At 62.5% G+C, this 27,944-nt stretch overlaps 2 protein-coding genes across 5 annotated transcripts; both read right to left on the reverse strand.

The window, feature by feature from the left end:
• Window positions 1-1,346: 1,346 nt before the first annotated feature.
• Window positions 1,347-10,843, reverse strand: PDE1B (phosphodiesterase 1B). The gene is made up of 16 exons (XM_054051478.1): window positions 10,590-10,843; window positions 9,394-9,523; window positions 7,238-7,351; window positions 6,154-6,339; window positions 5,468-5,534; window positions 5,055-5,171; window positions 4,825-4,965; window positions 3,854-3,954; window positions 3,159-3,284; window positions 2,970-3,071; window positions 2,752-2,872; window positions 2,590-2,671; window positions 2,366-2,489; window positions 2,092-2,228; window positions 1,700-1,813; window positions 1,347-1,621 (listed from the first exon to the last, which is right to left on the reverse strand). Exons 2-15 carry the CDS (start codon window positions 9,516-9,518, stop codon window positions 1,716-1,718), a joined length of 1,641 nt encoding a protein of 546 aa, XP_053907453.1. The 5' UTR covers window positions 9,519-9,523; window positions 10,590-10,843; the 3' UTR covers window positions 1,347-1,621; window positions 1,700-1,715.
• Window positions 10,844-12,578: 1,735 nt separating this feature from the next.
• NCKAP1L (NCK associated protein 1 like) lies at window positions 12,579-27,621 on the reverse strand. Of its 4 annotated transcripts, none has more exons than XM_054051683.1 (31): window positions 27,361-27,619; window positions 27,015-27,125; window positions 26,572-26,664; window positions 26,425-26,481; window positions 26,201-26,343; window positions 26,018-26,108; window positions 25,794-25,931; window positions 25,653-25,701; window positions 24,986-25,142; window positions 24,170-24,226; window positions 23,748-23,844; window positions 22,923-23,032; window positions 22,638-22,770; window positions 22,453-22,534; window positions 22,147-22,205; window positions 21,854-21,999; window positions 21,359-21,491; window positions 21,113-21,232; window positions 20,293-20,432; window positions 19,538-19,669; window positions 19,211-19,429; window positions 18,972-19,102; window positions 18,280-18,377; window positions 17,909-18,002; window positions 17,704-17,786; window positions 17,528-17,608; window positions 16,934-17,027; window positions 16,665-16,781; window positions 16,344-16,453; window positions 16,158-16,247; window positions 12,579-14,405 (listed from the first exon to the last, which is right to left on the reverse strand). In XM_054051683.1, the coding sequence occupies exons 1-31, from the start codon at window positions 27,460-27,462 to the stop codon at window positions 14,280-14,282; spliced, it is 3,393 nt and encodes a 1,130-aa protein (XP_053907658.1). In that variant the 5' UTR covers window positions 27,463-27,619; the 3' UTR covers window positions 12,579-14,279. The 4 variants fall into 4 exon arrangements, with proteins under 4 accessions (XP_053907658.1, XP_053907660.1, XP_053907659.1 ...); XM_054051685.1 differs by having other exon boundaries at window positions 14,267-14,405; window positions 16,344-16,470; window positions 27,361-27,621; XM_054051684.1 differs by having other exon boundaries at window positions 14,267-14,405; window positions 16,158-16,270; window positions 27,361-27,620.
• Window positions 27,622-27,944: the final 323 nt, after the last annotated feature.

The following is a 27,944-nucleotide window of genomic DNA, read 5'->3' on the forward strand; positions in this document are numbered from 1 at the left end:
TGAGCCCTGCTGGTGGTGGCACACGGTTTATTAATTGCTCGTTAGCGGCAGCGCTTCGTTACACATGCGTGGGGGGGGGGAGGGGGAACGCAAGGAGGGGGGCAGCTCAGGCAGTGGTGACAGCGTGGGGACACAAGAGAAGGACAGAGAGAGCCGGGATGCGGCCATGGCAGCCAGAGGATGCTCAAGGTAGACCTGGATGCTTGAGGCACACCAGGATGCCAGAAGATGCCGAAGGGTGCTCGCGGCACACCGGGATGCTCCCGGCACACTGGGATGCCGGATGATGCTCGCGGCACACCAGGACGCTGGAGGATGTTCAAGGTAGACCTGGATGCTTGAGGCACACCAGGATGCCGGAGGATGCTCGCGGCACACCGGGATGCCAGAAGATCCTGAAGGGTGCTGGATGCTCCTGGCGTGCCAGGATGCCAGAAGATGCTCGTGGCACCCTGGGATGCGGAGGATGCCAGAAGATGCCCAAAGCATGCCAGGATGCCGCGCTGCCGGGACACAGCAGGACCAGAGGAAGCCAGGGGACACCCAGGGGACACCGAGGCAGCTGGAGGTGGAGGATACTGGAAGCCCAACTGGAGCCAGAAGGTTCCAGAAGCCCCTGGCAAGGGGGATGCTGGCAGCGGTGACACCAGAGCCGGGGGATGTGGCCCAATCCTGCCCTCCTAGCGCTGCCCCACATCTCCCCGCCTTGCCCACACCGTGTGGGGCAGGAGCCAAAGGGAAGCCCTGAGGTGGCCTTGGGGCCAGTGGCCCTGGGGACAGGACCCAAAGGGACGTGTCCTATGGACCCAGGACCCACAGGACAGGATCCACCAGGATGTGTCCCCAGCCTGAGGTGACATAGATATGCATCCCGGGGCAGGGATGCTCTGGGGACAACCTAGGGGGACATTAGGGGCCACCCGTCACCGTGTCACCAAACAGAGGGCCTGGGGTGACAGCGGATCCAGCAGAGCTCCTGCCCCCCTCACTCCCCTGCTCTCCCCAGTGACACTGTCACCATCCCCAGCACTGCTGCCATCATCCTCAGCCCAGTCCCCAGCACCACTGTCACCATCCCTGGAGCCACTGTCACCATCCCCAGCCCCTCCCAAGGCCCCAGTGCCACTGTCACCGTCCCCAGCACTGCTGCCATCATCCTCAGCCCAGTCCCCAGCACCACTGTCACCATCCCCGGAGCCACTGTCACCATCCCCAGCCCCTCCCAAGCCCCCAGTGCCACTGTCACCATCCCCAGCGCCACTGTCACCATCCCCGGAGCCAATGTCACCATCCCCAGCCCCTCCCAAGGCCCCAGCGCCACTGTCACCATCCCCAGCCCCCTCCCAAGCCCCCAGCTGCCCAGCAGGGCGAGAAGAAGCTTCTTTAAAAAGCCAGAAGGACAGAACCCAGCCCGCAGAGCCAGGCAGCCGCTGGCATGGCAGTGTCACCGTCACCCGTGGCCCGAAGCCACCTGGCTCGGTGGCCGCTTTGGCACGGGGATGCTTTAGGCTTTGGCACGAATCCTTGTGCGGCCCCGAGCGGCTCCTTCCCTGCAAATGGTGAAGTTGATGGCATCGAAGACTTTGGGTGAGACGGCGTCACTCGGCCGGACGAGGACCTCCTGTCCGGGGTGGGGACACACACGGTCAAAGCTGTGACAGCGATGCCACCAGCGCCATCGCACCCGCTTTATCCCCACCTCGTTTCTCCGGGCGTTATTCCACGTCCCCGTTCTCCTTGTGCCGGCCGGGGGCGGTGGATGGCTGCTCCTCGCACGGCGACAGCTCCTCGATGGACGCTTGGTTGGTGATGCCTGGGGCGGGACGTGGGGCTGGGGGGGTCATTCCACCACCTATGGGCACTAAAACCTCCCCCCAACTCATCCCCCCTGCAGGGCATCAGCCACCCCACAAGCGTGGGGCCACCCACCCTGCTCTTCAGCACCCATCCTGCTCATCGCTCTGCGGTGGCCATCACCTACCCATGGCCAGGCCACCTCCCCAGCCAGGGATGCTCAGCTCAGATGTGGCTCCTCGCATCCCCAGGATGGTCCTCATCCCCTCCATGGTGGCCCCGATGGCCATCACCTACCACTGGCGGCTCGTTCCTTCCATTTCTGCTTGTTCTCCTGGATGTACTTGGTCCAGGTGGAACGGAAGCCAGCCAGGTCAGCTTTGATGTCCCCCAGATCCAGGTGCTCATCCAGCGACGGCTGCCGCCACTGGGAGCTGCAGAGAGGGGACTGCTGGGAACAGGGCAGATCCACCACCGGGTCTCCAAAGAAGTGGGTGCCACCCACCCCCAGGTTGAGCCCTACCGCCTCCCCGTGGGGAAGGGGAAACTGAGGCAGGGCAAGGTGGCCGACCTGGCTTGTTGGGCCACTGGGTTGCCCTTGGCTTTGGTGCCATCTTCAGCGAGGGGCATCACCATCTTCTCAGCCACATCCGTCAGCACCGAGAAGGTGGGCTCCACGATGAAGTCGATGAAGCCTGTGGTGGGGAAAGGACACAGTGCAGGTGGGGACCTCCCTTGCGGGTGGCTGGGGACACTAAGTGGGGACAGAGACCCCCTCCCACCACCACCACTCACCGATCTGAGACTGGGCCACCAGGGTGGAGGTGCGGTCGCAGAGGGGCGAGAAGGGCAACCCCAGCTCAGCCTCCTTGTCCCCCTGGCAAAGCAAGGGAGATGTGTCCTCAAGGGGTGGTCCCCACGTCCCACCACCCATTCGTGGGGACATGAGCACCCTACCTGCCTGAAGAACTCCTCCATGAGGGCTTTGGTCCAGCGGCTGTGGACCGACCACTGCTTGGTGGGGTGGCTGATGTCGGCCGCATGCAGCAGCAGCGACAGCACCTTGGACTTGTCAATCCTGGCGAGAAGAACCCGGCACTGAGGTTTGCCCCCCCAACCAAAAGCAAATCCCTTTCCCCACCCCTGGGACCATTCAGGTGGGCACCCACACTCACCTCTCCAGCTGCTGCAGAGATGTCTTCATGGACTTCACCTGCTGGAAGTGGCAGGACATGTCAGTGGCCAGGACCATCTCGATGACCAACGCCCGCAGCTCCCTGTGCAACCAGGATGGGGAAGGAAAAGCCATCAGGTCCCCATGTCCAGGTTGGTGACAGCCCTGGGGATGGGGACAGGGACCTTACGCAAACTCATCCTTGGTGAGGTTGACGAAGATGTTCATCTCGTCATCCTGCATCATGCGGAAGACGGCGCTGATGTGGTGGTTCTCCAGCACCGAGCGGTCGTTGTAGAGGATGGCACAGTCTGACCTGGAAGGGATGGAGGGAACAGTAGGGTCCCTGGCATGGGGAGGGGCAGCCTGAGGAACCCCTAAGGGGAGAGATGTCCCCAAGGTGCCAGCACATCTGTAACCAGGCTGTACCAGGGGCCCTGGTTGTCCCCAAGATTCCAGCACATCAGTCTCCTGGCTGTACCAATCGCCCTGGGTGTCCCCAGGGTGCCAGCACATCTGTATCCTGTCTGGGCGAGTGGCCCTGGGTGTCCCCAAAGTGCCATAACATCTGTGTCCCAGCCATGCTGGTAGCCCTGATGTCCCCAAAGTGCCACTCCACGCTCTCCGTGCCCTACGGTGTCCCACATATCCCCATAACAAGTCCGTCCCATGCCGTGCCACCTGCACCGCCGTACCACACCACCCCTTGTCACCCATGCCGTGCCACACTATGTCACCTGCACCGTGCCATGCCATCCGTGCCGTGCCACACCATGCCATGCCAGCCATGCCATCTGTGCCATGCCATCCGTGCGGTGCCGCGCCATGCCATGCCATGCCACCTGCACCGTGCCATGCCATCCGTGTGGTGCCACCCGCCCTCACTTGGTCTGGATGTGGAAGCTGTTGGTGGTGCCCGTGTGCTCGTAGTCGTGGATGGCAGCAGCGAAGATGACAGCCAGGACCTCGATCTCCGTCAGGTAGTGCTGGGGGTGGACGAGGGTATCGAGGGGACAGGAATGGCATCGGCTGCTCCAGTGCCACCCCCACAAGGGGCCGAACGCGTGTAGGGTCTTTTGCATGTGACCACACGTGTGCGCGGCCGTGCCCGTCACGTGTGACACCACGAGCGTGTGAGCGCGTGACAACCAGGACAGCCGTTTGGGGACAACGGGGTGCACATGTGCCAGGCATCGCCCCACGTGTGCCCACCCGTCCCCCGCAAGCTGGGGGTCACCTCGTCCCCCCATCATCCTGGGGATGTTTCCATGGTGACGGTACAGTTGGTAGGTGGCACCGTCTCCATGGCAACAAGCATCGCCTGGACCAGTTGAGGAGGTACTGGACACTGGGTGCTGGACATAGGGTACCGGACACCGGGTACTGGGCACTGGGTGCCGGACACAGGGTACCGGACACCGGGTACTGGACACTGGGTGCCGGACACAGGGTACCGGACATTGGGTACTGGGCACCTGGCACTGGACACAGGGCATCGGACCGGGTATGGAAAACTGGGTACCAGACACCGGGTACTTGGATACCGAGTCCTGGACACCGGGTACTGGAAATCAGGTGTTGGACGCTGGGTACCGGACACCAAGTACTGGACATCTGGTACTGGACACTGGGTATCGGAGATTGGATACTGGGAACCAGACACCGAGCAACTGGCCACCAGGTGTTGGAAACCAGGTATCAGACAGTGGGTCCTGGACACCAGGTACTGGACACCAGTTAATGGACACTGGGTGTTGGACATTGGGTACTGGATACTGGTTATCAGACACCAGCTACCGGACGCTGGACACTGGGCACCGTCCCGTGCCCCCCCGTGCCCCCCCGCGCCCCCGTACCAGCACGCCGGTGCGGAGCAGGAAGCAGTGGACGGTCTGGGTGACGTCAGCAGCGTGGACCTGGTTGTGGTAGGGGTTGCGGTACTTGCCGTAGCCGGCTTCCAGAGCATCCAGCAGCGTCGTCAGGAAGACGGGGGGGATCTATGGCACGGACACACGTGCTGACGGATGCACTCACGTGTGCAAAGGCACCGGCACCCAACGCCAGGGGCACCCGCAGGTGGGCGCACCTTGAAGCGGCTGTTGAGGTTGTGTCGGGTGAAGAGCTCGTAGACAATGGTCCTCAAGGAGTGATCGTCTGTCACCCGGTTCAGCGCAAACACATCGAAGCACCACAGGTCGAGGCTCTGCGGGACATGGGGGCATCAGCCCAGTGCCCGGTGACAGCTGGCCATGCCCAGGGATCGCCCGGGAAGCCCAGCCATGCCCAGGGATGCTCATCAATCCCCAGCCATGCCCAGGGGTCCCCAGTGATGCCCATCAACATCCAGTGATGCCCAGGGATCACCAGTGATGCCCATCAATCTCCAGGGATCACCAGTGATGCCCATCAATCTCCAGGGATGCCCAGCCATGCCCGGGCACTGCCAGGCTGGGGCACCTCCTCAGAGGGTGTTGGGGTGCCACCCAGACCCCACGGTACCTTCAGGCAGTTCAGGACAGAGGTGGAGTAGCTGGGCCCCACGGCCGTGTTCGTCCGGCGAAACATCCTGCAAGGCAGGGAGCCAGGGCTGACGTGGGTGCTGGCGACCCACCTGGGTGCTCAGGGACCCACCTGGGCGCTGGGCATGGCCCCTGGATGCTTGGGGACCCACCTTGGTGCTGGGGACAAGCCCCAGGTTCTTAAGGATCCACCTGGGTGTTGGGGCACCCATGTGGGCACTGGGGTCATCTCAGGTGTTTAGGGACCACCTCAGGGCTGAGGACAGCCCTTGGGTGCTCGGGGACACCTCTGGGTGGCAGGAACCCGCTGAGTCCTTGGGAACCCACCTTGGTGCTGCTCAGGGACACGTCAGGGTGTTGGGGACAACCCCTGGGTGCTCAAGGACCCATCTGGGTGATGGGGACAAGCCCTGGGTGCTTGGGGATCCACTCGGTGCTTGGGGACCTCTCTGGGTGGTGGGGGACCCTCTGGGTGGTTGCGGACCCACCTTGGTGCTGCTTAGAGACACATCAAGGTGTTGGGGACAACCCCTGGGTGCTCGGGGAGTGACTTGGTGCTTGGAGACCCATCTGGGTGCTGCCACGGGACAACCAGGACCACCTCCATCTCCATCCCAGCCACCCCTGATCCTCAGTCCCATCCAGAAAGTGTCAGCCAACACCCACCTCTCCACGAAGATGCCAGCCTGGACCGCGTGAACGATGCTGCGGAACTTGGGCTTCTCCTCTGCCCGGCGTCCCTTGGCCCGCGCCTGCTGGGTGAAGGTGGCCGCTAACCAGTCCCGCACCTCCGAGGGCACCGCCGCGTCCGAACCCATCTCCCGCAGCTCATCCTCTGTGTCCAGCATCTGCCTGAGGGATGAGGAACAGCGTGGGTGGCATCGGGGTGTGCAGCACCTCTTGGAGAACCATGGAATGGGTTGGGGTGGAAGGGACCTCAAAGCCCATCCAGTTCCACCCCAGGCCATTGGACACCTCCCGCTGGATCAGGTTCTCCAAGCCCCATCCAACTTGGCCCGGAACCCCTTCAGGGATGGAGCAGCCATCCCTTCTCTGGGCAACCTTGGCCAGGGTCTTCTCACACTCATCATGAAGAATTTCTTCCTAATGTCTAACCTAAGTCTTGCCCCAGATTTCTTGTAGGCTTGTGTAGAATCATGGAATGGTTTGGTTGGAAAAGACCTTTGAGATGATCAATTCCAACCATCCCTGTCCACGACTGAACCATCCCTGAGGGCCTCCTCTACCCAGTTTTTAAACCCCTCCAGGGACAGGGACTCCACCACCACCCTGGGCAGCCTCTGCCAGGGCCTGAGAACCCCTTCCATGAAGGAGTTCTTCCCAATATCTAATAAACCTTCCCTGGTGCAACTTGAAGCCATTTCTTCTCGTCCCATCCCTTGTTCCTTGGGAGAAGAGACCAACACCCACCTCCTCACAACTTCCTTTCAGGAAGTTGTAGAGAGCAATGAGGTCTCCCCTCAGCCTCCTCTTCTCCAGAGCAACATCCTCCCCGCAAGGCTCCTCGGCTGCTCCTCAGGACTTGTCCTCCAAACCCTTCCCCAACTCTGTGCCCTCCTCTGGACACTCTCCAGTAGCTTTAGATCCTTTTTATCCCATTGTGCCCCAAACTCTACCCAATACTTCAAAGTGGGACCACACCAGAGTGGGACAACCACCCCCCTTGGTCAACGAGGGGTGCCATAAAGCCCAGGTCCACCCTATCCTAGATCACCCCTCTGGTCCTCACCTCGTTTCATCAATGTAGACGGCTTCCAGCAGCGAGGCCGCATATTCCAGGTTCCTCTTCAGCTCCTCCACGTTCACCTCACCTGTCTCCAGCTGCTTCACCATGTACCGCAGCCTGTGGGAGCGTCACCGCGTGTCCCATGGCATGGGGTGGTGGGCACCCAACCATGGGACCTCTGAGCTATGGAGGTGGTGGGCACCCAACCATGGGACCTCTGAGCTATGGAGGTGGTGGGCACCCAACCATGGGACCTCTGAGCTATGGAGGTGGTGGGCACCCAACCATGGGACCTATGAGCTATGGAGGTGGTGGACACCCAACCATGGGACCTATGAGCTATGGAGGTGGTGGGCACCCAACCATGGGACCTCTGAGCTATGGAGGTGGTGGACACCCAACCATGGGACCTCTGAGCTATGGAGGTGGTGGGCACCCAACCATGGGACCTCTGAGCTATGGAGGTGGTGGGCACCCAACCATGGGACCTCTGAGCTATGGAGGTGGTGGGCACCCAACCATCGGACCTCTGAGCTATGGAGGTGGTGGGCACCCAACCATGGGACCTCTGAGCTATGGAGGTGGTGGGCACCCAACCATGGGACCTCTGAGCTATGGAGGTGGTGGGCACCCAACCATGGGACCTATGAGCTATGGAGGTGGTGGGCACCCAACCATGGGACCTCTGAGCTATGGAGGTGGTGGGCACCCAACCATGGGACCTCTGAGCTATGGAGGTGGTGGACACCCAACCATGGGACCTCCAAAGCGATGAAGGTGGAAAGGGTGCATGTGCTGGGGCTCCCTGTGTGCAGGCAAGTGTGCAAATGGATGCACAACTGGGTGAGCGTGCAAAGGGATGCCCAAGCCCACCTGCATGTGCTGGAGCTCCATGAGCGAGGGCGAGAGTGCAAACGGGTGCACAGGAGCCCCACCATGTGTAAGCAAGTGTGCAAACAGAGGCACAAACTCCTTCGCACAAGCTGGAGCCCTTGGTGTGCAGGCAAGCGTGCAAACGGATGCACAAAAGCCCGACCACGTGTGAGCAAGTGTGCAAATGGACACACAAGTGTGCAAACAGATGCCCAAGCCCACCTGCATGTGCTGGAGCTCCCTGAGTGTGGGCAAGTGTGCAAATAGACACACAGCAGTGAGCGTGCAAGGGCTGTTGCACACCCACATGGTGTGGAGGGAGATGATGGGGGGGGCAGCAGCCCTTGGGGACCCCCGAACAGGGGGGGGCTTTGCACACCCACTTACGTGCCCTCCACACGGGGCCCCACACGTGTGCACATGTAGCCATGTGCCCCCCCTTGCACACCCACACCTGCTGCACGAGGCCCCACACGCCTGTGCACACGTTTGGGGGGGGGGGGGGGAATCCAGATTTCAGGGGGAATCCAAGTTGGGGGGCGGGGGGTAGTTGGGGGCGCAGTTTTGGGGTCTGGGGGATGCAGATTTCGGGGGGGGCACGGTTTGGGGGGGGTGTTCCCACCTTTTGGTGGGAGGGTCTTGGTTTGGAGGTGAGGGTCTCATTCGGGGGTTTGGGGGGGGGTCCCATGGCGGGGGGGGGGCTGCTTTGGGGGTTTGAGGGGGTCTCGTTTGGGGGGTTGTCCTGCTTTGGGGTTTGGGGGGGTCACATTCGGGGGCAGGGCTCGTGCTTTGGGGGTTCGGGAGGTCCCATTTGGGGGTTTGGGGGGGGTCCCGTTCTGGAGGGGGGGGGGTCCTGCTTTGGGGTTTGGGGGGTCACATTCGGGGGCAGGGCTCGTGCTTTGGGGGTTTGGGAGGTCCCATTTGGGGGTTTGGGGGGGGTCCCGTTCTGGAGGGGGGGGGTCCTGCTTTGGGGTTTGGGGGGTCACATTCGGGGGCAGGGCTCGTGCTTTGGGGGTTCGGGAGGTCCCATTTGGGGGTTTGGGGGGGGTCCCGTTCTGGAGGGGGGGGGATCCTGCTTTGGGGTTTGGGGGGTCCCATTCGGGGGGGTCCCGTTCTGGAGGGGGGGGGGGTCCTGCTTTGGGGTTTGGGGGGGTCACATTCGGGGGCAGGGCTCGTGCTTTGGGGGTTCGGGAGGTCCCATTTGGGGGTTTGGGGGGGGTCCCGTTTTGGAGGTGGGGGGGTCCTGCTTTGGGGTTCGGGGGGTCACATTCGGGGGGGTCACTCACAGCGCGCGGAGTTTGACCCAGATCTTCTTGCTGGGGGCGGATTTGATCTCGAGCGGGGAGGGGCAGCCGCCCCCCGCGTCCCCCATCTCGGGCTGCAGCCCCGGGAGGCTCCGCGGCGGCTCCATCGCTCCTGCGGCACCGGGACGAGGCGTCAGCGCCGGGACCCGCACCGGGATCGGGACCCCCCATCCCCACCAGGGACACCGGGACCCGCACCGGGACCCCCGCACCGACATCGGGACCGGGAACCGCACCGGGACCCCCGCACCGACATCGGGACCGGGACCCGCACCGGGACCCCCGCACCGACATGGGGACCGGGATCCGCACCGGGACCGGGATTGGGACCGGGAACTGGCGTCAGCACCGGGATCCACACCAGGAACCGCGGGACCGGGACCCGCACCGGGAACCGTACCGGGATTGGGACCCTCGCACCAGGGACACCGGGACCGAGATCGGGAAGTGCACCGGGAACCGCATCGGGACCGGGAACGTCGCACCGACATCGGTACCGGGATCCGCACCGGGACCCCCGCACCGACATCGGGACCGGGACCCGCACCGGGACCTCCGCACCGACATCGGGACCGGGACCTGCACAGGGACCCCCGCACCGACATCGGGACCGGGACCCGGCGTCAGCACTGGGAACCGCACCGGGACCCACACCGGGACCCGCACCGAGACTCCGGCCCCGGGACCCGCACCGGCAGCCCCGCACGGGGACGCGGGCACTGGGACCCGCACCGGGACCGCGCATCGAGGACCCCCGTACCGGGACCCCCAGCACCGGCACCGAGACCCGCACCGGGACTGGGACCGGAGCATCGCCGGTACCGCCCCCCCCCCCATCCCCGGTACCCGCGGCTGCGCAGGCAGCACCGGCCCGAGCGGCGGAACTAAGATGGCATCCCGGGCACCGGGGGAGGCACCGGGGAGAGGGGGGAGGCACCGGGGGTGCGGGAGAACCGGGAATGGGGAGAAGCGAGGATCTGAAGCACCGGGATGGGAGGACACCGGGGCCGGGCGGCACCGGGGCCGGGGGACACCGGCGATGGAAGGGGGCACCGGCGATGGCGGGGGGGGGCACCGGGGATGCGGGAGAACCGGGAATGGGGAGAAGCGAGGATCTGAAGCACTGGGATGGGAGGACACCGAGAATGGGGGGCACCGGGGATGCTGCGCGCTCCTACCCGGGGATGCTCGGCCGGGAAGCGCCGGTGCTGCCGGTGCCGCTCGGGTCCCCGCGATGCAGCTGATGCCGCCGTTCTCCGGTGCTCCCGGAGCCACTGATGCAACCGGTACCGCCGGTCCCCCCACGGTGCTGCTGAATCCTCCGGTGCAGCCGGTGCTGCTGATACCCCGGTGCCGCCGTTCCGCGGTGCTCCCGGTGCTGCCTCCGCCGCTCGGGGCTCGCCGCAACTTTCCCCGCGCCGGTGCCGGTACCGGCGGGAGGGTGGGGGGGGGGGGGCGGGGGGAGCCGGGGGGGCGGGGGCATCGCGATCCGGGGACCGCCCAGCCCCACGGGAGGGGGGGCACCGGGGGGGGGACCCCAAGGGGAGGGGGGCCAGGACCTCATGGGGCGGGGGGGGACCCATGGGGAGGGGGAAGGACCGGGGGGGGGGCTGGACCCCCCATGGGGAGGGGGGGTGACCCCAATGGGTGGGGGAGGACCGTGGGGGGGCCGGGACCCCCATGGGGCTACAGGAGAAGAAGGTCCCCAGGACACCTATGGGACAATAGGAGTTGCCCCCCAAGACCCCGGGGGCACCCCCAGACCCCTATAGAGCTGGGGGGCGCAGGAAACCCAGGACTCTAGGGGGGGGCACCCCAGGACCCCTATGGGGTGATAGGAGTTGCCCCCCAAGACACCTGGGGGCACCTCAAGACCCCTATAGAGTTGTGGGCTGCAGGTACCCCAGGACGCCCCGGGGGGGTCACTGCAGGACCCCCATGTGGGGCTCTGGGGGTGTCCCTGGGTTTGGCAGGTGGGGAAGGGTCCAGTTTCCACACACACACACCCCCCTCTGGGGGGGCCGTGACCCACAGTGTGCCCCACGGAGGAGCTGCAGGTTGGGGGGCCCTGTGACCCTCCCTCCTCCCAGCTCTGCTCCCTGCTGAGACCCACAGCCCCCTGCCCCACATCCTGTGCCCCACAGCCCCCTGCCCCACATCCTGTGCCCCACACCCTGTGCCCCCCATCTCTCTGTTCCACCAGGAAACCTCGAGGTTCCAGGGCTGGAGTGAGGGCCTGGGGGGCTCCGGGAACCCCTGGAGGGGGAATTTGGGGGTCTCAGGGAGTTGGGGGTCCCAGCAGCCCCCGCGCTGCCTCCCACGGCACGTGCGGAGCCACAGCCCCCAGGAAATATTAATAAGCCCTTACGTAACGCCGTAGGTGTGTGCGGCACCCACCGCCGCGGCACCCGCACCGGGGGGCTGGGGGGGACCCCATCCTGCACCCCCACCTCGGCTGAGCACCCCTGGCCACCCCGTGATGTCCCTGCCCGATGGGTGGGTGGCACCCATGGGTGCCGCCCGGAATGCAACCATTTAGCCCCAAAAATGGGGGCTGTGCCCCCTCCCGTGGGCACCCTCAGATTTCGGGGGGCGGCACCCATGGGACCCCCATTGGGATGCCAAGCTGAGCAGGGAGGGCTGTGAGCCCCCCAACATATGACGTGTGAGCTCCCTCACCCCCTTGGGGTCCCCAAAGTTTTGGGGGTGCTCAAAGCTGGGCTGAAGGCAGTGACTTGAGTGAAGTGTTTAGCCCCAAAAAGTCAGGGAGCTGTACCCCCTTCCATGGGCACCTTCAGCTTTTTGGGGGGTGTTGGGGGCACCCAGAGGACCCCCACCTGGATGGCAGGCTCAGCAAAGGGGGGCTCAAGCCCCTCACTCCACTGGGGACATTTTGGGGTCCCCAAGATTGCTCAAGGCAGGGTTGACTTGATGGAAAGGGGGGACCACGGAGCACCCCGAGGTGGGGGGCACCCATGGGACCCCCAGCTGGTTGCCAGGCTCAGGGTGGGGGGCTGTGAGCCCCCCCCCCCACCATACGGTGTGTGAGTTCCCTCACCCCACCGGGGACACTCTGGGGTCCCCAAGCTTCTGGGGGTGCTCAGAGCAGGGCTGACTTGATCAAAAGAGGGGACCCCATAGCACGGAGCACCCCGAGGTTGGAGGGGTGGCTCACAAGAAGGGGGTTGTGGGTGCGGGAGAGGCCGTGGGCAGAGCTGAAGCGCGAGACAAAGGCGCGGTTGCCGCTTCGTAGCGTGATTGATGAGCGCGAAAATAGACTTTTGCAGCAAGCTGGAATAATCAGCAGGTTCTGGGCGGTAATTGAGGGAGTTCAGCCCCCTGGGAGCGCAGGCGGAGGGGAAAAAAAAGGTAGGGAGATGGGGGCAGCTCATTCCAGAGTAATTTCCCCCCCCCCAAAATGAATTAATAATGCAATTAGTGCCAGGCGGCTGCACCGTCGCCATCCTCGAGCCTCGGTACCTTGGCATCGTCAACCCATGAGCCTTTGGCTTCTTGGAGCCCTGGGACCATTGGGTTGTGCCAAAAGGGGGCTCTACCAAGGGGGCTTGTGGCCACCGTGGCCACCGGTCCCGCTGGCGGCACGGCTGGTGACTCATCCCGGAGCAGGCGGCCGTGAGCGGAATGGCAACGGCCGCGCTGTCGCCTCCTTCGCTCACCCCATTAATCCTTCACCAAGACGTTGCACGGGAGGAAAAATAAACACATCGAGATGGGGGGAAAGGAGGAGGAGCAGGGGGGAACGTGACTTGAAACAGGAGGGTGAGGGGAAACTGAGGCACGAGGGCACCCAGGGGCATAGCATCATTGAGTCCTGGAATGGTTTGCGTTGAGAGGAGCCTCAAAGCCCATCCAGTCCCACCCCTGCCATGGGCAGGGACACCTCCCACTGGATCAGGGGCTCCAAGCCCCATCCAACCTGGCCTGGAACCCCTCCAGGGATGGGGCAGAAACCACTGCTCTGGGCAACCTGGGCCAGGGCCTCCTCACCATCACAGGAGAACATTTCTTCCTAAGATCTCATCTCAATCTCCCCTCTTTCAGCTCAAAACTGTTCCCTCTCATTGTATCCCTGCATACCCTGATCAAGAGCCCCTTCCCAGCTTTCCTGAAGCCCCTTTCAGTCCTGGAAGCTGCTCTAAGTTCTCCCTTAGAGCCTTCTCCAGGCTGAACAACACCAACTCTTAGCCTGTTCTCATACGGGAGGTTCTCCAGCCCTCAGATCATCTCGGTGGCCTCCTCTGGACTCGCTCCAGCAGTCCCATCTCCTTCTTCCATTGGGCAACTCCAGAACTGGACTCAGGGCTCCAGGTGGGATCTCACCAAAGCAGAGGGGCAGAGTCCCCTCCCTCCATCTGGTCCCACCGCTCTGGAAGCAGCCCAGGACACGGGTGGTTTCTGGACTGCGAGCACACCTTGCCTGTTCCTCAGTTCTCCCACCACCACCACAAGTCAGACGCAGCCATTTGGGGGACAAAGTGGTTTAGTGAAGGCAGCGATGGGTGGGGGACAGGATGGGGACAGTTAGGGATGCTGTGGTGGCATCCAGAGGTTGAAAGGGACAGTTGATGCCACCAGTGTTTGAAGGAAGATAGTTGGGGACATCTTGGTGGCATCCAGCCACCGTAAGGGGTGGTTGATACCACCAGCAGTAGAAGGGGAACAGCTGGGGACACTGTGGTGACATGCAGCAGTTGCAGAGGGGGTTGATGCCACCAGTGTTTGAAGGGAGAGGGTTGGGGATGCTGTGATGGCATCCCGGGCTTGAAGGGGACAGCTGGGGACACTGTGGTGGTTGAGGGGTGACCTGGAGTTCCCGGCGTGGGTCGATTTGAGGGGGGCGGCAGTGCTCAGTGCAAGGGGCCCCTGCTGAGCGCGTGCTCGCGGCACACCTCGCGGTAGGCATTGCGGAGCAGCACGTAGGGGAAGCAGCTCTCCAGCATGTCCACCGTCAGGAAGGATGACTCCGCCACGATCTGAAAGAGGGGTCCCAAGGTGTCAGAGGCCCCCCAACTTCTGCCTCAGTTTCCCCACTCCTCGTTGCTGGAGGAGGGAGCTGTCACCCACCCCATCCCTGTCAGCGCTCGGTGCTCCCCGCCTTGATGGATCTCATGCCCCAGCTCCAGATGGGAAGATTTGAATCATGGAATGGTTTGGTTGGAAAAGACCTTTGAGATTATCAAGTCCAACAATCCCTGTCCACTACAAAACCATCTCTGAGCACTTCGTCTACTCGGTCTTTGAATCATTCCGGGGACGGGGACTCCACCACCACCCTGGGGAGCATCTGCCAGATGGACCTGAGAACCCTCTTGGTGAGGAAACGTCTCCCAATATCCAATCTAAACCTCTCCTGGTGCAACTTGAGGCCATTTCTTCTTGTCCCATCCCTTGTTCCTTGGGAAAAGAGCCCAGCACCCACCTCACCACACCCTCCTTTCCAGGAGCTGCAGAGCACAATGATGTCTCCCCTCAGCCTCCTCTTCTCTAGACCAAATCCCCCAGGTCCCTCAGCTGCTCCCAGAACCCCATCCCAGTGGTCTCAGACCATGGATCCAGCCTGGCCCGATCCCTCTGCAGAACCTCCCTGCCCTCCAGTAGACCAACAGTCCCACCCAGCTTGGTGTTATCTCCAAAGTGGCTGAGGGAGAACTCAATCCCTTCATCCAGATCGTGGATGAAGGTGTTGAACAGAACCTGCCCCAACCCTGATTCCTGTGGACGTGCAACCAGTATCCAACTGGATTGACCTCCATCCCCACCACTCTCAGCCCAGCCTCCAGCCGGTTTGTCACCCAGCAGAAGGTTCTTCTGTCCAGGCCATGGGCAGCCACCTTCTCCAGCAGAGTAATTTGCATTTAGATTGCTTTGCAGCCATGCGAGCACTCCCTGAATACCAATCCCAGCATCAGCACCACCCCAGCCTTGCCCTGGGGTGGTGGAGCAGGATTGGGTCCCCCAAGCTCAACTGGAGCTGGGCAAGGGCTGAGGACCTCAACCCGCCTGTGGGCTGGGATTGGAGCAGCTTGGGCAGAGCTAGAGGCAGCACAGACAGGGAGCGGGGATGGGTCCAAACAAGGGCACCCCATGGCCCACCCAAGGGCGCCCTATCGCCCACCCGTAAGGGCACTCCACAGTTCACCTGAGGGCGCCCCATTGCCCACCCAAGGGCATCCCATTGCCCACTCAAAGGAGCCCCATTGCCCACCCAACGGTGCCCCATTGCCCACTCAAGGGCGCCCCATTGCCTACTCAAGGGCGCCCCATTGCCCACCCAAGGGCGCCCCATTGCCCACCCAAGGGCATCCCATTGCCCACTCAAAGGAGCCCCATTGCCCACCCAAGGGTGCCCCATTGCCCACTCAAGGGCGCCCCATTGCCTACTCAAGGGCGCCCCATTGCCCACCCAAGGGCGCCCCATTGCCCACCCAAGGGTGCCCCATTGCCCACCCAAGGGCATCCCATTGCCCACTCAAGGGTATCCCATGGCCACCCAAGGGCATCCCGTAGCCACCCAAAAGGGCACCCCGTGGCCCATGCAAGAGCACCCCATTGCCCGCTCAAGGACACCCCATTTCACACCCGAAAGGACAGCCCATAGCCCACCTAAGGGCACCCCATTTCCCACCCTAAAGGACACCCCATGGCCCACCTGAGGTGACCTCACTGCCCATCAAGAACATCCCATTGCCCACCCAAGGTCACCCCACGGCCCTGCCGTCACTCACCAGCTGCATGAGCAGGGAGATGGAGTCGCGATTCCTGGCCCTCAACTTGTCCGTCTCCTGGCCCAGCTGCAGGAGGCTGACGGATGCCAGCTGAGGGACACATCTGGATCAGTCTTGGGGACAGTGCTGACCCCAGAAGGGTGCCCACCCTCGCCAGGCACAGCCGTGGCCCCGAGCTGCTCTCACCAGCAGGAACTCCTTGAGATGGGTCTCAATGTTCTTGTTGTGGACGGTGAAGAGGGCAGCTGAGACATGGATGATGGCTTTGGCCAGGCAGTGGATGTTGTTGTTGTAGCCTGGGGACAGAGGGAGGCTGGGGACACAGGGAGGTTGGGGACAGAGGGAGGTTGGGGACAGAGGGAGGTTGGGATGGAAGGAGGTTGGGGACAGGGAGGTTGTGACACAGGGAGGATGGGGACAGAGGGAGATTGGGAACACAAGGAAGTTGGGGACACAAGGAGATTGGGGAGGACAGAGGGGGGACACAGGGACAGGGCCGAGCCTCACCGTCCACCTCGGTGTTGTAGACAGACGCTGGGTCGGAGGCCAGCAGGGGCAGGGACACGGCCACAAAGACCAGGAGCAGGCAGGCCACCTTGTAGTCCTCCTCTGGAGAAGGGCCATCTGCCAGGGAGGGAGGGGACACTAAACGGGGGTCCAAGAGGGGACCTGGGATGTCGCAGGGAGGTGGCACGGGGAAAGCGAGTGGGGCTGCAGGTCCCTGGAAGAGTCATGGTTCAGGGACAGCCCCGGTGACCCAGCAGCCACCCCGGTACCTGTCTTGCTGCCGGCAAGGACATTGACCAGCGCAGGGTCAACCTCGCAGGGGATCCCGGCAGCTGAGGCCAGCTCGAAGATGCTCAAGGTGACCTGTGGGGACAGGGACGCACAGGGTCAGGAGAGAGGTTGGGGACACAGGGAGGCTGGGGACACAAGGAGGCTGGAAATGGAGGAAGGTTGGGGACAAAGAGAGGTTGGGGACAGGAGAAGGTTTGGGAAAGAGGGAGGTTGGGAACACAAGGAAGTTGGGGACATGAGGAGATTGGGGAGGACAGAGGGAGGTTGGGGAAAGGGAGGTTGGGGACAGAGGGAGATTGGGAACACAAGGAGGTTGGGGAGGACACAGGGAGGTTGGGGACAGAGGGAGGTTGAGGACATGGAGGCTGGGGACAGAGGGAGATTCGGAACGAAGGAAGGCTGGGGACAGAAGGAGGACCTTGCAATGCCACGCAATGCCACACGATGCCACACAACACCACGCAGCACCCATAGCACCACGTGGTGACACGCCATACAGGACAGCAGCCACCAGCCCCACCTGGGGACAGCACTGGAGGTGACACCTTGTCCCCATCCCCCTCTGTACCCACCTGGATGTCAGTGTCGGGGGTGACAACGTCCGTCAGGCACTCGATGGGACCCATCAGGAAGGGGCAGTGGTGGGAGAAGACCTGCAGAGAGAAGGTGGATGTTCAGGGGGGTCCTGGTGGCCCCTTGGGCTGTGGGACCTTGAGGGTGAGGGTCCCGCGGGGTGCTGGGCACCCACCTCCCGCAGACCCTGCTGAGCCATGGCACGGAAACTCAGGATCTCCCCGATGATGGTCATGCGCTTCAGGACATTTTCGGTCGCTGCAGGAGAAGAGAGGCCAGTGGGAACACACGTGTTCGTGCACACGTATGTGTGTGCATGTGCACCAGCATGTGACAGCCCCATGGTTCCCCTCCGTGTTCCCAGTGCCCCCCAGACTCACAGGTCAGCCGGGGTAGAAGAGCTGCCATCTGCTCGGGCTTGTAGGAGCTGGAACGCAGCTGGACCAGCGTGTCCATGTTCTCATTGACCAGTTTCTGTGGGAGACACGAGGCTGGTGGCACCAAGGACTTGGGCATCCCAGACCCTCTGCATCCCCTCCACACTGGCCAGCAAGCCCAAGGACCAGGCAGGGGAGGAATGGTCCCCAAGGTGGCCCTGCCTGTCCCATCACCATGCTCCAGAACCTGATCCCAGCAGCTCCTCCCTGGTCCCAGCACTCCCATTCTGGTGCCAGCAGATCTTCCTTGTCCCAGCATTCCAACCCTCGTCCCAGTCTCCTGATGCCAACCCCATGCCAGCCACCAGCCCTACCTTCAGCTCGGTGACCTGGGAGCCCACGTGCCACATGAGGTTATCGCTCAGGAACTTCATGCCGTACGGCCCGATAAGCTCAGCCAGCGCCCGCATCTCTGTGGGGAGGGGGGACAAGGATGGGGACATCGGCAGGGTTAGGGGGTGACAATCATAGAATCATGGAAAGGGTTGGGCTGTAAGGGACCTCAAAGCCCATCCAGTCCCACCCCTGCCATGGGCAGGGACACCTCCCACTGGATCAGGGGCTCCAAGCCCCATCCAACCTGGCCTTGAACCCCTCCAGGGATGGGGCAGCCCCCACTGCTCTGGGCACCCTGGGCCAGGGCCTCCTCACCCTCACAGCAAAGAATTTCTTCCTAAATTCTCATCCCAATCTCCCCTCTTTCAGCTCAAAACCGTTCCCCCTCATCCTCTCCCTGCACTCCCTGATCCAGAGGCCCTCCTCGGCTTTCCTGGAGCCCCTTTTAGTACTGGAAGCTGCTCTAAGGTCTCTCTGGAGCCTTCCTTTCTCCCAACTCTCACAGCCTGGCCTCATAGCTGAGGTTCTTCAGACCTTGGATCATCTCCGTGGCCTCCTCTGGACTTGCTCCAACAGCTCCACATCCTTCTTATGTTGGAGATTACAGAACTGAACAGGTAATTTCCCTCACATGATCTCCATGTCCCTCACACGTCCTCGTGTCCCTCACCTGAGACATCGGAGAACTCGGCAGCGCTGAAGGGCGGCTCGCCCTCGCGGGGCACCGTGGTGAAAGCCTGCAGGGTAGGGGCCAGGACGATGGCCCCCATGCTGGCCTGGCGCAACAGGGCCTCCAGGTACCTGTGGCCACCAAGCTGCTGTGACCCATGGCACCACGATCTGTGGCATGGCAGGGCAGGGTCACCTCCCACATGGGAAGGAAGGCATCTATGTCAGCGTGAGACCCACCAGTTGGTGTAAATGGTGGTGAGCGTCTGCTCGCCGGCGGCGTCGCGGGGCTGCGTCTGCTGCAGGAGGACACTGCGGATGATGCGCGCCGTGTCCAAGCCCACGAACTGCCCCAACGACTGGATGAAGGTCACGTAGGCGCTCAGCCCCACCAGCACCTCCGAAGGCCGGGCCACCTCCTGTGTGGCTTGACTGTAGCCCGCCATGGCCACGATGGCTCTGTGGGGACAGGATGGGGTTATCAAGGAGCTGTGGCCAAGTGTCCCCACCCTGGCAGTGCCCACAAGTGACCCTTGCCATGTCCCGTGTCCCCAGCGTGGGCCCTACTTGGTGAAGCGTGTCTCCAGGTAGCTGCTGAGATACTCGGCCGGCGTCACCGTGTGCTCGAAGACCATGAAGTTGGGCACGTGGTTGAGGCTCAGGGACAGCTCAGACAGCGTTAGATGCAGCTTGTCCATGCTGGGGTGGGGGGACAGGTGCCACATCAGCCACAGCGTGGCCCCATGGGGACAACCCCACAGTCACACCGTGCTAACACATCACATCATAGAGTCCTGGAATGGTTTGGGTTGGAAGGGACCTCAAAGCCCATCCAGTCCCACCCCCTGCCACAGGCAGGGACACCTCCCACTGGATCAGGGGCTCCAAGCCCCATCCAACCTGGCCTGGAACCCCTCCAGGGATGGGGCAGCCCCCACTGCTCTGGGCAACCTGGGCCAGGGCCTCTCCACCCTCATTGTGAAGAATTTCTTCCTAAGATCTCATCTCAATTTCCCCTCTTTCAGCTCAAAACCCTCCCCCTCATTTTATCCCTGATCAAGGACCCCTCCCCAGCTTTCCTGGAACCCCTTTCAGCACTGGAAGATTCCCCTCCCTCTCTGCTGGTCCCAGAGCTTTGGATGCAGCCCAGGACACGGTTGGTTTCTGGACTGTCAGAGCACTTTGTGAGCTCTTGTGGAACGTCTCCTCCACCAGCACCCCAAGTCCTTCTCCTCAGGGCTGCTCCCAGTCACGTTGTCCCCCAGCCTGGATTGAAACCATGCATCTCCCACCCACCCTCACCAGGCCCAGGTGCTTCTCACTTGGTGGTCAGGGTCCGATCTTTCCTCTGGCTCTCAGCTCCTGGCTTGTTCCGCTCAGGTTCTGCCTTCTTGGACGTCTGCTTCAGGATCTTCTTGTTGCGGGCTTTGCTGACGGTGGAGGCGCAGTGCTTGGGCAGCAGCTGCCGGACACGGGCAATGTCACCACGAGCCGTGGCACTGAGGACAACCCAACCAGGGCCTCCAGGACCAGAGGCCACCATCCCTAAGGTTGAACTGCAGGCAAGGTCTGCCAGATCTTTCCCCTACAGCCTCTGCTCTCTCAGGGTTTCAGAGAACATGGAGGCCGTGGAGGTCCTGGACACTCTGGAGGCTGTGGAGATCCCAAGGAACAAATACACCACAGAGACCCCAGAGGTAGCAGATACCCCTAAGGCCATGGAGACCACGAAAGGTCATGGAGACCACAGAGGCCATGAAAACCCAAAGGCTACAGAGATCCTGGAGACCATAGAGACCCCAAAGGCTACAGAGATCCTGGAGACCATAGAGACCCCAGAGGCTACAGAGATCCCAAAGGCCACGGAGATCCCAAAGGCCATGGAGATCCCAAAGGCCATGGAGATCTCAGAGGCCATAGAGAACTCAAAGGCCAAAGAGATCCAAAGGTGTTGGAGGCCTCAAAGGTCATGGAGTCCTCAGAGGCCCTGGAGACCCCAAAAGCCACAGAGATCCCAAAGGCCATGCAGACCTCAAAGGTCATGGAGACCTCACAGCCCATAGAGACCCATAAAGATCCTGAAAGTGATGGAGACCTCAAAGGTCATGGAGACCTCAGATGCCCTGGAGGTGCGACCTTCACCTGCTCACTGAGGTTGTGCTGCTCGGCGCAGGCATCCATCACGCAGGCGCTGGCCTGCCGGGCCATCTCCTCCAGGAACTTGTTGCACAGCCCCAACGCAACGGCCTTCAGATGCGGATGCTGTGGTGGGAAACCCATGGCACGTGGCCTGCAGTCACAGCCACCAGTTGCCCCTACCCAAGTGTTCCTGCCCTGGCCCCTCCATAATTGCCCCCCGTGTCCTCCTCCCAGGGCAGCAGGACCCACCTCCTCCGGGCACATGGGGTGGACACAACGGGAGAAGTGGCTGCAGAGCAGGGGGAAGGCGATGCTGTAGCGAAGCATCGAGGGCTCCTCCAGCGTCACCACAAACATCTTCTCCAAGGGGCGAGGGTAGAAACTGCAGGGGTGGGGGCAGAGGGGCAGGAGAGGGGCAGAGAGGGCAGGAGAGGGGCAGGAAGGACAGGAGAGGGGCAGGAAGGGCAGGAAGGACAAGAGAGAGACAGGGAGGACAGGAGAGGGGATTTGTCTCTCTTGCGCCATGCATGCGTCGTCCCTGTCCCATGTCCACGCGTGTGTCACCTAGCCTTGGCCAACCTCCTCCCTGGGTGACACGTCCCCCACGGCCACCTCTATCCCTTCCCACCCCCAGCACACATGGGCACCTCCCTGCATGCGCTGGGCTGTAGGATGCGGCTCAAAGACCACTCCTTCCACCCTCCTTCCCTCCATGACAGTTGGGAAACTGAGGCAGAGCCTCACCACAGGTCGGAGAGATCAGAGGCCTCGGCCAGCAGCTCTTCCAGGGAGTCAAGAAGTTTGGTGTGGAAGACAATGAGGTTCATGATGCGACCCACGTCGGGGTTGGAGCACAGCGGTAGCGAAGCTTTAGCCACGCTCGTGTAGGCCTTGTGGGGACAGCAGGGTCAGAGGAGGAGAACGAGGACGGGGATAGGGAAAGGGGTGGGGAATGGGGAGAGAGGAAGAGGATGGCACAAAGGCAGCGACAAGGATGGAGATGGTGAAAGGAGCAAGGAGAGGGACAGGGGCAGCACCTGCAGCCGGAACCAGTCCAGGCGGAGCGGTGTGAAATCAAACTGGTCCTTCTCATCCACTACAGAGAAATGGAGAGGTCTGGGGGTGTCCATCCAGGGGTGCCAGTCTCGGGGAGCAGTGCCCACCCCACAGGATCATCCCCCCCCCACCCCGTTGCCCCACAAGCCCATGCCTGGATGCCCATTGTGGTCTGGGACTTCCGCAAGGTTCTCAGGGCACGGGGGACACGGATCCCCGGGCAGCACCAGGGACGTGCCGGGGGGGACATCGGTCTCCAAGTGGTGCCAAAGGGACATGATCTGTACCTTCCTTGACAGTGAGAGACGAGAGGGAGCTGACGAAGGATGAGAGGATGATGGACTCCTCCTCAGGGCACACGGAAAGGTTCTGTGGGCTCAAGGATGGTCAGAATAAACAGGGTGCTTACAGGGGACGGGGCTATCCCCAGCGGGGGGGACACAGAGCAGCCCCTGCCAGCGCTCTGCAGTACCTGGATGACTTCACTGAGCACCAGAGCGTCGAAGCGAGCCAAGTACTGGATGTGGTAGCGCTGGAGCACCCAGACCCGTCGGCGCACCAAGCTCCGTAGCTGCTCCATCAGAAAGAGCAGCTCCGCGACGTGGCTGCCATGAGAGCCATCAGTGACCTGGCTGTGCCCCCCAAGTCCCCTCGGGGCCAGCACACCAGCATCACCCCAGAGTAAGCCCCAGCAGCCTGCCCGGGGCTGGGGGTGCCCCTGTGGGCACGGATGCCACCCCCAGGACCCTGTGCCTACTTGTCAGAGAAGTCCTCAGGCGTCTTGGTCTTGGTGACGTGCTCGGCGTGTCGCACCAGCCAGGTCACCTCGTCCCGGCAGAAGGAGAGCGCCATGAAGACGAAGAGGGCCTGGGCAAAGCAGGGGTTAACAGGCACGGGGCACGGCCACTGAGTTGGTGCTGGTGGCCCTGGTCACTGTCACCTCACCAGACCCCATCTGCACCCGTGGCACACCCCCAGCACCTGCACCCCAACCCTTGCAACCACACACCCCCTGCACCCCAATCCTTGCACCCACATTCCCCCTGCACCCCAACCCTTGCTCCCACATCCCCCTGCACCCCAATCCTTGCACCCACACCCCCAGCACCTGCACCCCAACCCTTGCACCCACACCCCCCCTGCACCCCAATCCTTGCACCCACACCCCCAGCACCTGCACCCCAACCCTTGCACCCACACACCCCCTGCACCCCAATCCTTGCACCCACACTCCCCCTGCACCCCAATCCTTGCTCACACACACCCCCTGCACCCCAATCCTTGCTCCCACATGCCCTCTGCACCCCAATCCTTGCTCCCACACCCCCCCTGCACCCCAACCCTTGCTCCCACGCACCCCCTGCACCCCAATCCTTGCACCCACATCCCCCCTGCACCCCAATCCTTGCTCCCACATGCCCTCTGCACCCCAATCCTTGCACCCACATCCCCTCTGCGCCCCAATCCTTGCTCCCACACGCCCTCTGCACCCCAATCCTTGCTCCCACATCCCCTCTGCACCCCAATCCTTGCACCCACAGAACCCCTGCAGCCCATGCGCACCCCTCGCCCCTGAGCTCACCTTGGGGCCCAGCAGCCCCGGCTGATCCTCCAGCAGCGCCTGCAGCTCCCGTACAGCCCCGCGCAGATACACTCGCCGGCCCCGGTGCAGGGAGCCGCTGCAGGGAGGTCAGGGTGGGGGTCAGAGTCAAGATCAACCAACAGACCCCCCCCCCCCCCCAAAAAAAAAAGCATTTCTCACCCAGTGGGGCCATCCCAGGCACCATGTGGCAAAGGTGGGGCCAGCATGACCCCCAGGTGGGACACCCCAACCTTGCCCCAAGGGTGCTGACACTCCCCAGGAGCTCCTGGGTGCCCCCTGCTCGCCGGGGCTCACGGGACCCCCAGGATCCTGCAATGATTTGGGGTTCCCTTGGACCTCCCAGCTCCCCAAGACCCCTGAGACTCTGCTCAGCACCACCGTCCCCCCACTGAGTCCCCAACCTGTGAGCCACGGCGTGTTCCTTGCACTCCTTGAGATCCGCCAACCTCTTCCCGTACCTGTGGGAGAGTCATGGCTGGGCAGTGCCAGGCAGAGGACCCGGTACAGCACCCAGGAGGACCCCGAGCACCCACAGAGCTCCTGTGATGGCTCCTGGCACCCGGCACAACCCCGGCACCCTTTAAAGTCTTCTAGAACCCAACACAACCCCCTGACACCCCGCACAACACCCTGGCACCCAGCACAATTCAATGGTACCCAGTACAACCCAATGGTATCCAGCACAATCCCCTGGCACCCAGTCCATCCCACTGGTACCCAGTACAACCCTGCGGCACCCTGTGAAGTCTTCTGGCACCCAGCACAACCCCCTGGCACCCAGTACAACCCCCTGGCACCCAGCACAACCCCCTGGCACCCAGCACAATTCAATGGTACCCAGTACAACCCAATGGTATCCAGCACAATCCCCTGGCACCCAGTCCATCCCACTGGTACCCAGTACAACCCTGCGGCACCCTGTGAAGTCTTCTGGCACCCAGCACAACCCCCTGGCACCCAGTACAACCCCCTGGCACCCAGCACAACCCCCTGGCACCCAGCACAATTCAGTGGTACCCAGTACAACACAATGGTACCCAGTACAACACAATGGTATCCAGCACAATCGCCTGGCATCCAGTACAACCCAATGGTAACCAGTATAACCCCTTGGCACCCAGCACAACCCCCTGGCACCCAGCAAAGCCGCTAGCAGAGCCCCCTGGCACCCACAACAGCCCCCCTCACCCCCTGCCTGGTGCTGGCACAGTTGTTACCCCTTGAGGCTGCTGAGCATCTCCTCGGTGACCTTGTGGACCTGGAGGGTCTCGTCGCGGAGAAGGGTGATGTGGAGCGAGCCCTGAAGGGCCAGTCGCCACAGCTCCAGGCACTGCGGAGATGAGCTCAGCGCCCCCGGGCACACCAGGAACCCCACTGCAGGCACAGCGTCAGGAGGGCAGGGGCATGGCCCGAAAGCAGGAGCTAGGGTGGCCCCATGGGGATCGGGACCCTGTCCCCACATAGGGATGGGGACCCTGTCCTGAAACCTGGAGCCAAGGTTGCCACATAGGGATGGGGACCCTGTCCTGAAACCTGGAGCCAAGGTTGCCACATAGGGATGGGGACCCTGTCCTGAAACCTGGAGCCAAGGTTGCCACATAGGGATGAGGACCCTGTGCCCAAAATCTAGAGCAAAGGTGGCTACATGGGGAGGGGGACCATGACCCAAAACATAGAGCCAGGGTGGCCACGTGGGGATGGGGACCCTGGCCTGAAACCTAGAGCCAAGTTGGCCATGTGAGGCTGGGGACCATGACCTAAAACCAGGGTGGCCACATGAGGATGGGGACCCTGTGCCCAAGTGGGGCTGGGGACCATGACCCAAAATCAGGAGCCAGGGTGGCCGTGTGGGGCTGGAGACCCATGGGCAGCATGAGGACTCACTGAGGATCCAGCGTTCCATCACCTCCAGGGACAGGTACTCGCAGGCCATCTGGGGACACAGGTGTCACGATGTCACCATCCTCAGCCCCCCTGCAGCCTTGCCAGCCCACGTCCCGGTCCCCACAGCACGGTGGCACTCACAGTGTCGGAGCTGGCGGGGCTGAGCATGGTGCCGGCGGTGCTGAGCAGGCTGAGGAGCTGGTCGCTGCGCCACTGCTCGGCTCCTTGGTTCCTCCGGGCGAAGAGGAATTGGAGGGACAAGAGGGCACTGGTGACAGCCTGGGGGACAAGGAGGCAGTGGGAGAGGCTGTGGGGTGGGTTGGGACAGGATGTGGCCCTGCTGGCTGTGAGGAGCCCCATCCCACCTTGGTGTGAGGTCCAAATTCCTCCATCAGCTTCTTGAGGGGGTGGTCGTACTCCAACACCATCTGACCCAGGCGGGCAAAGCTGGGGTCACTGTGGGGAGGGTGACACGGGGGTCAGGGACGGTGACATGGGGGTCAGTGACACGTCTGTGGGGCCATCCCTCATGGGGACACTCGACCCACCTGGAGCCATGGCTCATCTCGTGGGCACAGTGGTACATGCCGATGAGTAACCGGCGGTCTTCGGTGCGGGCCAGGAGAAGAACAAGGGACACGTAGGTGACAACCAGGTCCAGGTAGCTCTTGGTGAAGTCGTAGTTGATGTTCTGAGGAGGGGACAGTGTATGTGCATGGTGGTGACACCCCCAAAGTGCTCCCCATTCCAAGACACCCCACGTCCCACTCACAATGTCAAAGAAGCACTGGCTGGCATCAATGGTGTTGAGCAGCTCGTAGACGTGGTCCTGGCAGGGAGGGGACATGTCACTGCTGGGCCCACTCTGGGTCTGTGCCCCAAAACCACCCTGTGCCTCCCACAGCACGCTCCGGCTCACCCGGAACTCCAGGAGATCCAGGAAGGTGTGGTAAAAGGATCCCAATGCCCGGACAATGTCCCCCTTGTCCTTGTGCACCGGCCCCAGGTGTTGCTGCAAGTGGACAGTGGGGACAATCAGTGTGAGGGGACACGGAGGAGGGGGGACATTTGAGGAAGGGGCCACCAGAGGGGACACTCAGGGAGGGGGGACACAGAGGGGACACTCATGGAGAAGGAAACACTGGGAGGACAATTGAGGTGGTGTGACAGAGGGAGGACATCCAGGAGAGTTGACTTGAGGGAAGGACACTAGGAGTGGGAGGACACCAAGGGGGACAATTGGGATGGGATGACAAAGGGGGTCACCCAGGAGGATGTGACAGAGGGTTGGGGACAGATAGGGCTGGCACAGGGGATAGGAGACGGGGGATTAGGGGCAGAGAGGACCTCCTGGTCCCTCACCGTACTGCTCCGCACGTCCAGATGAGGAAACTTCTTGTTGATGAACTTGTTGGAAGCCTCCATGCCTTTGTCGCTGAGGAAGGGTGGACGCGTCTTGGGGTCCGAACAGGTCTGTTGGTACACCCCCAAAGCATCAGAACCCCCTGTGGGGCTCATTCCCTTCCCCTCAGCCCCAGCGATCCCACCACTCTGTTTCTTGCCAACCCTCATTCCAGGTAGAACCCAAGATCTTCCTCATGAGATTGGGGATAGAGTGGGGGACCCTGGTGTCCTGCACCCCAAATCCCACCCCTCCAGGGGACTCTGCTCATCCAGCTCCCCCTCCATCCCCCAACGCCACATCCACCTTCTTGATGTTGTAGATGCGGACGAGGACACCCCGACCCCGCTCGTTGAGGATTGTCAACTTCTCCGCCAATTTGTGTTGGTAGATGGAGGGCAGCGACATGGTGTCAGCGGGCTGGGGGGTCCCCACGTCCCCTGATCGGCCCCGAGGCACCAAAAGCCAACTTCCTCTTCTTGGGCTTCCTGGGCTGGGCCCTGAGCTGGGGCCACCACCACGTGATGCTGCCACCACCCCGTGACACCACTGGCGCCCGACTCCAGGGCTGTGTGACATCATGACTGTGTGACATCATCGATGGCAGGTGCCACCACCGCTCAGCGTCATGGCTGTGTGACATCATGACTGTGTGACATCATGACTGTGTGACATCATCGATGGCAGGTGCCACCACCGCTCAGCGTCATGGCTGTGTGACATCATGACTGTGTGACATCATGACTGTGTGACATCATCGATGGCAGGTGCCACCACCGCTCAGCGTCATGGCTGTGTGACATCATGACTGTGTGACATCATGACTGTGTGACATCGTCGATGGCAGGTGCCACCACCGCTCAGCATCATGGCTGTGTGACATCATGACT

Source organism: Cuculus canorus, chromosome 29 (genome assembly GCF_017976375.1).
Source record: "Cuculus canorus isolate bCucCan1 chromosome 29, bCucCan1.pri, whole genome shotgun sequence".
Classification (NCBI taxonomy): domain Eukaryota; kingdom Metazoa; phylum Chordata; class Aves; order Cuculiformes; family Cuculidae; genus Cuculus; species Cuculus canorus.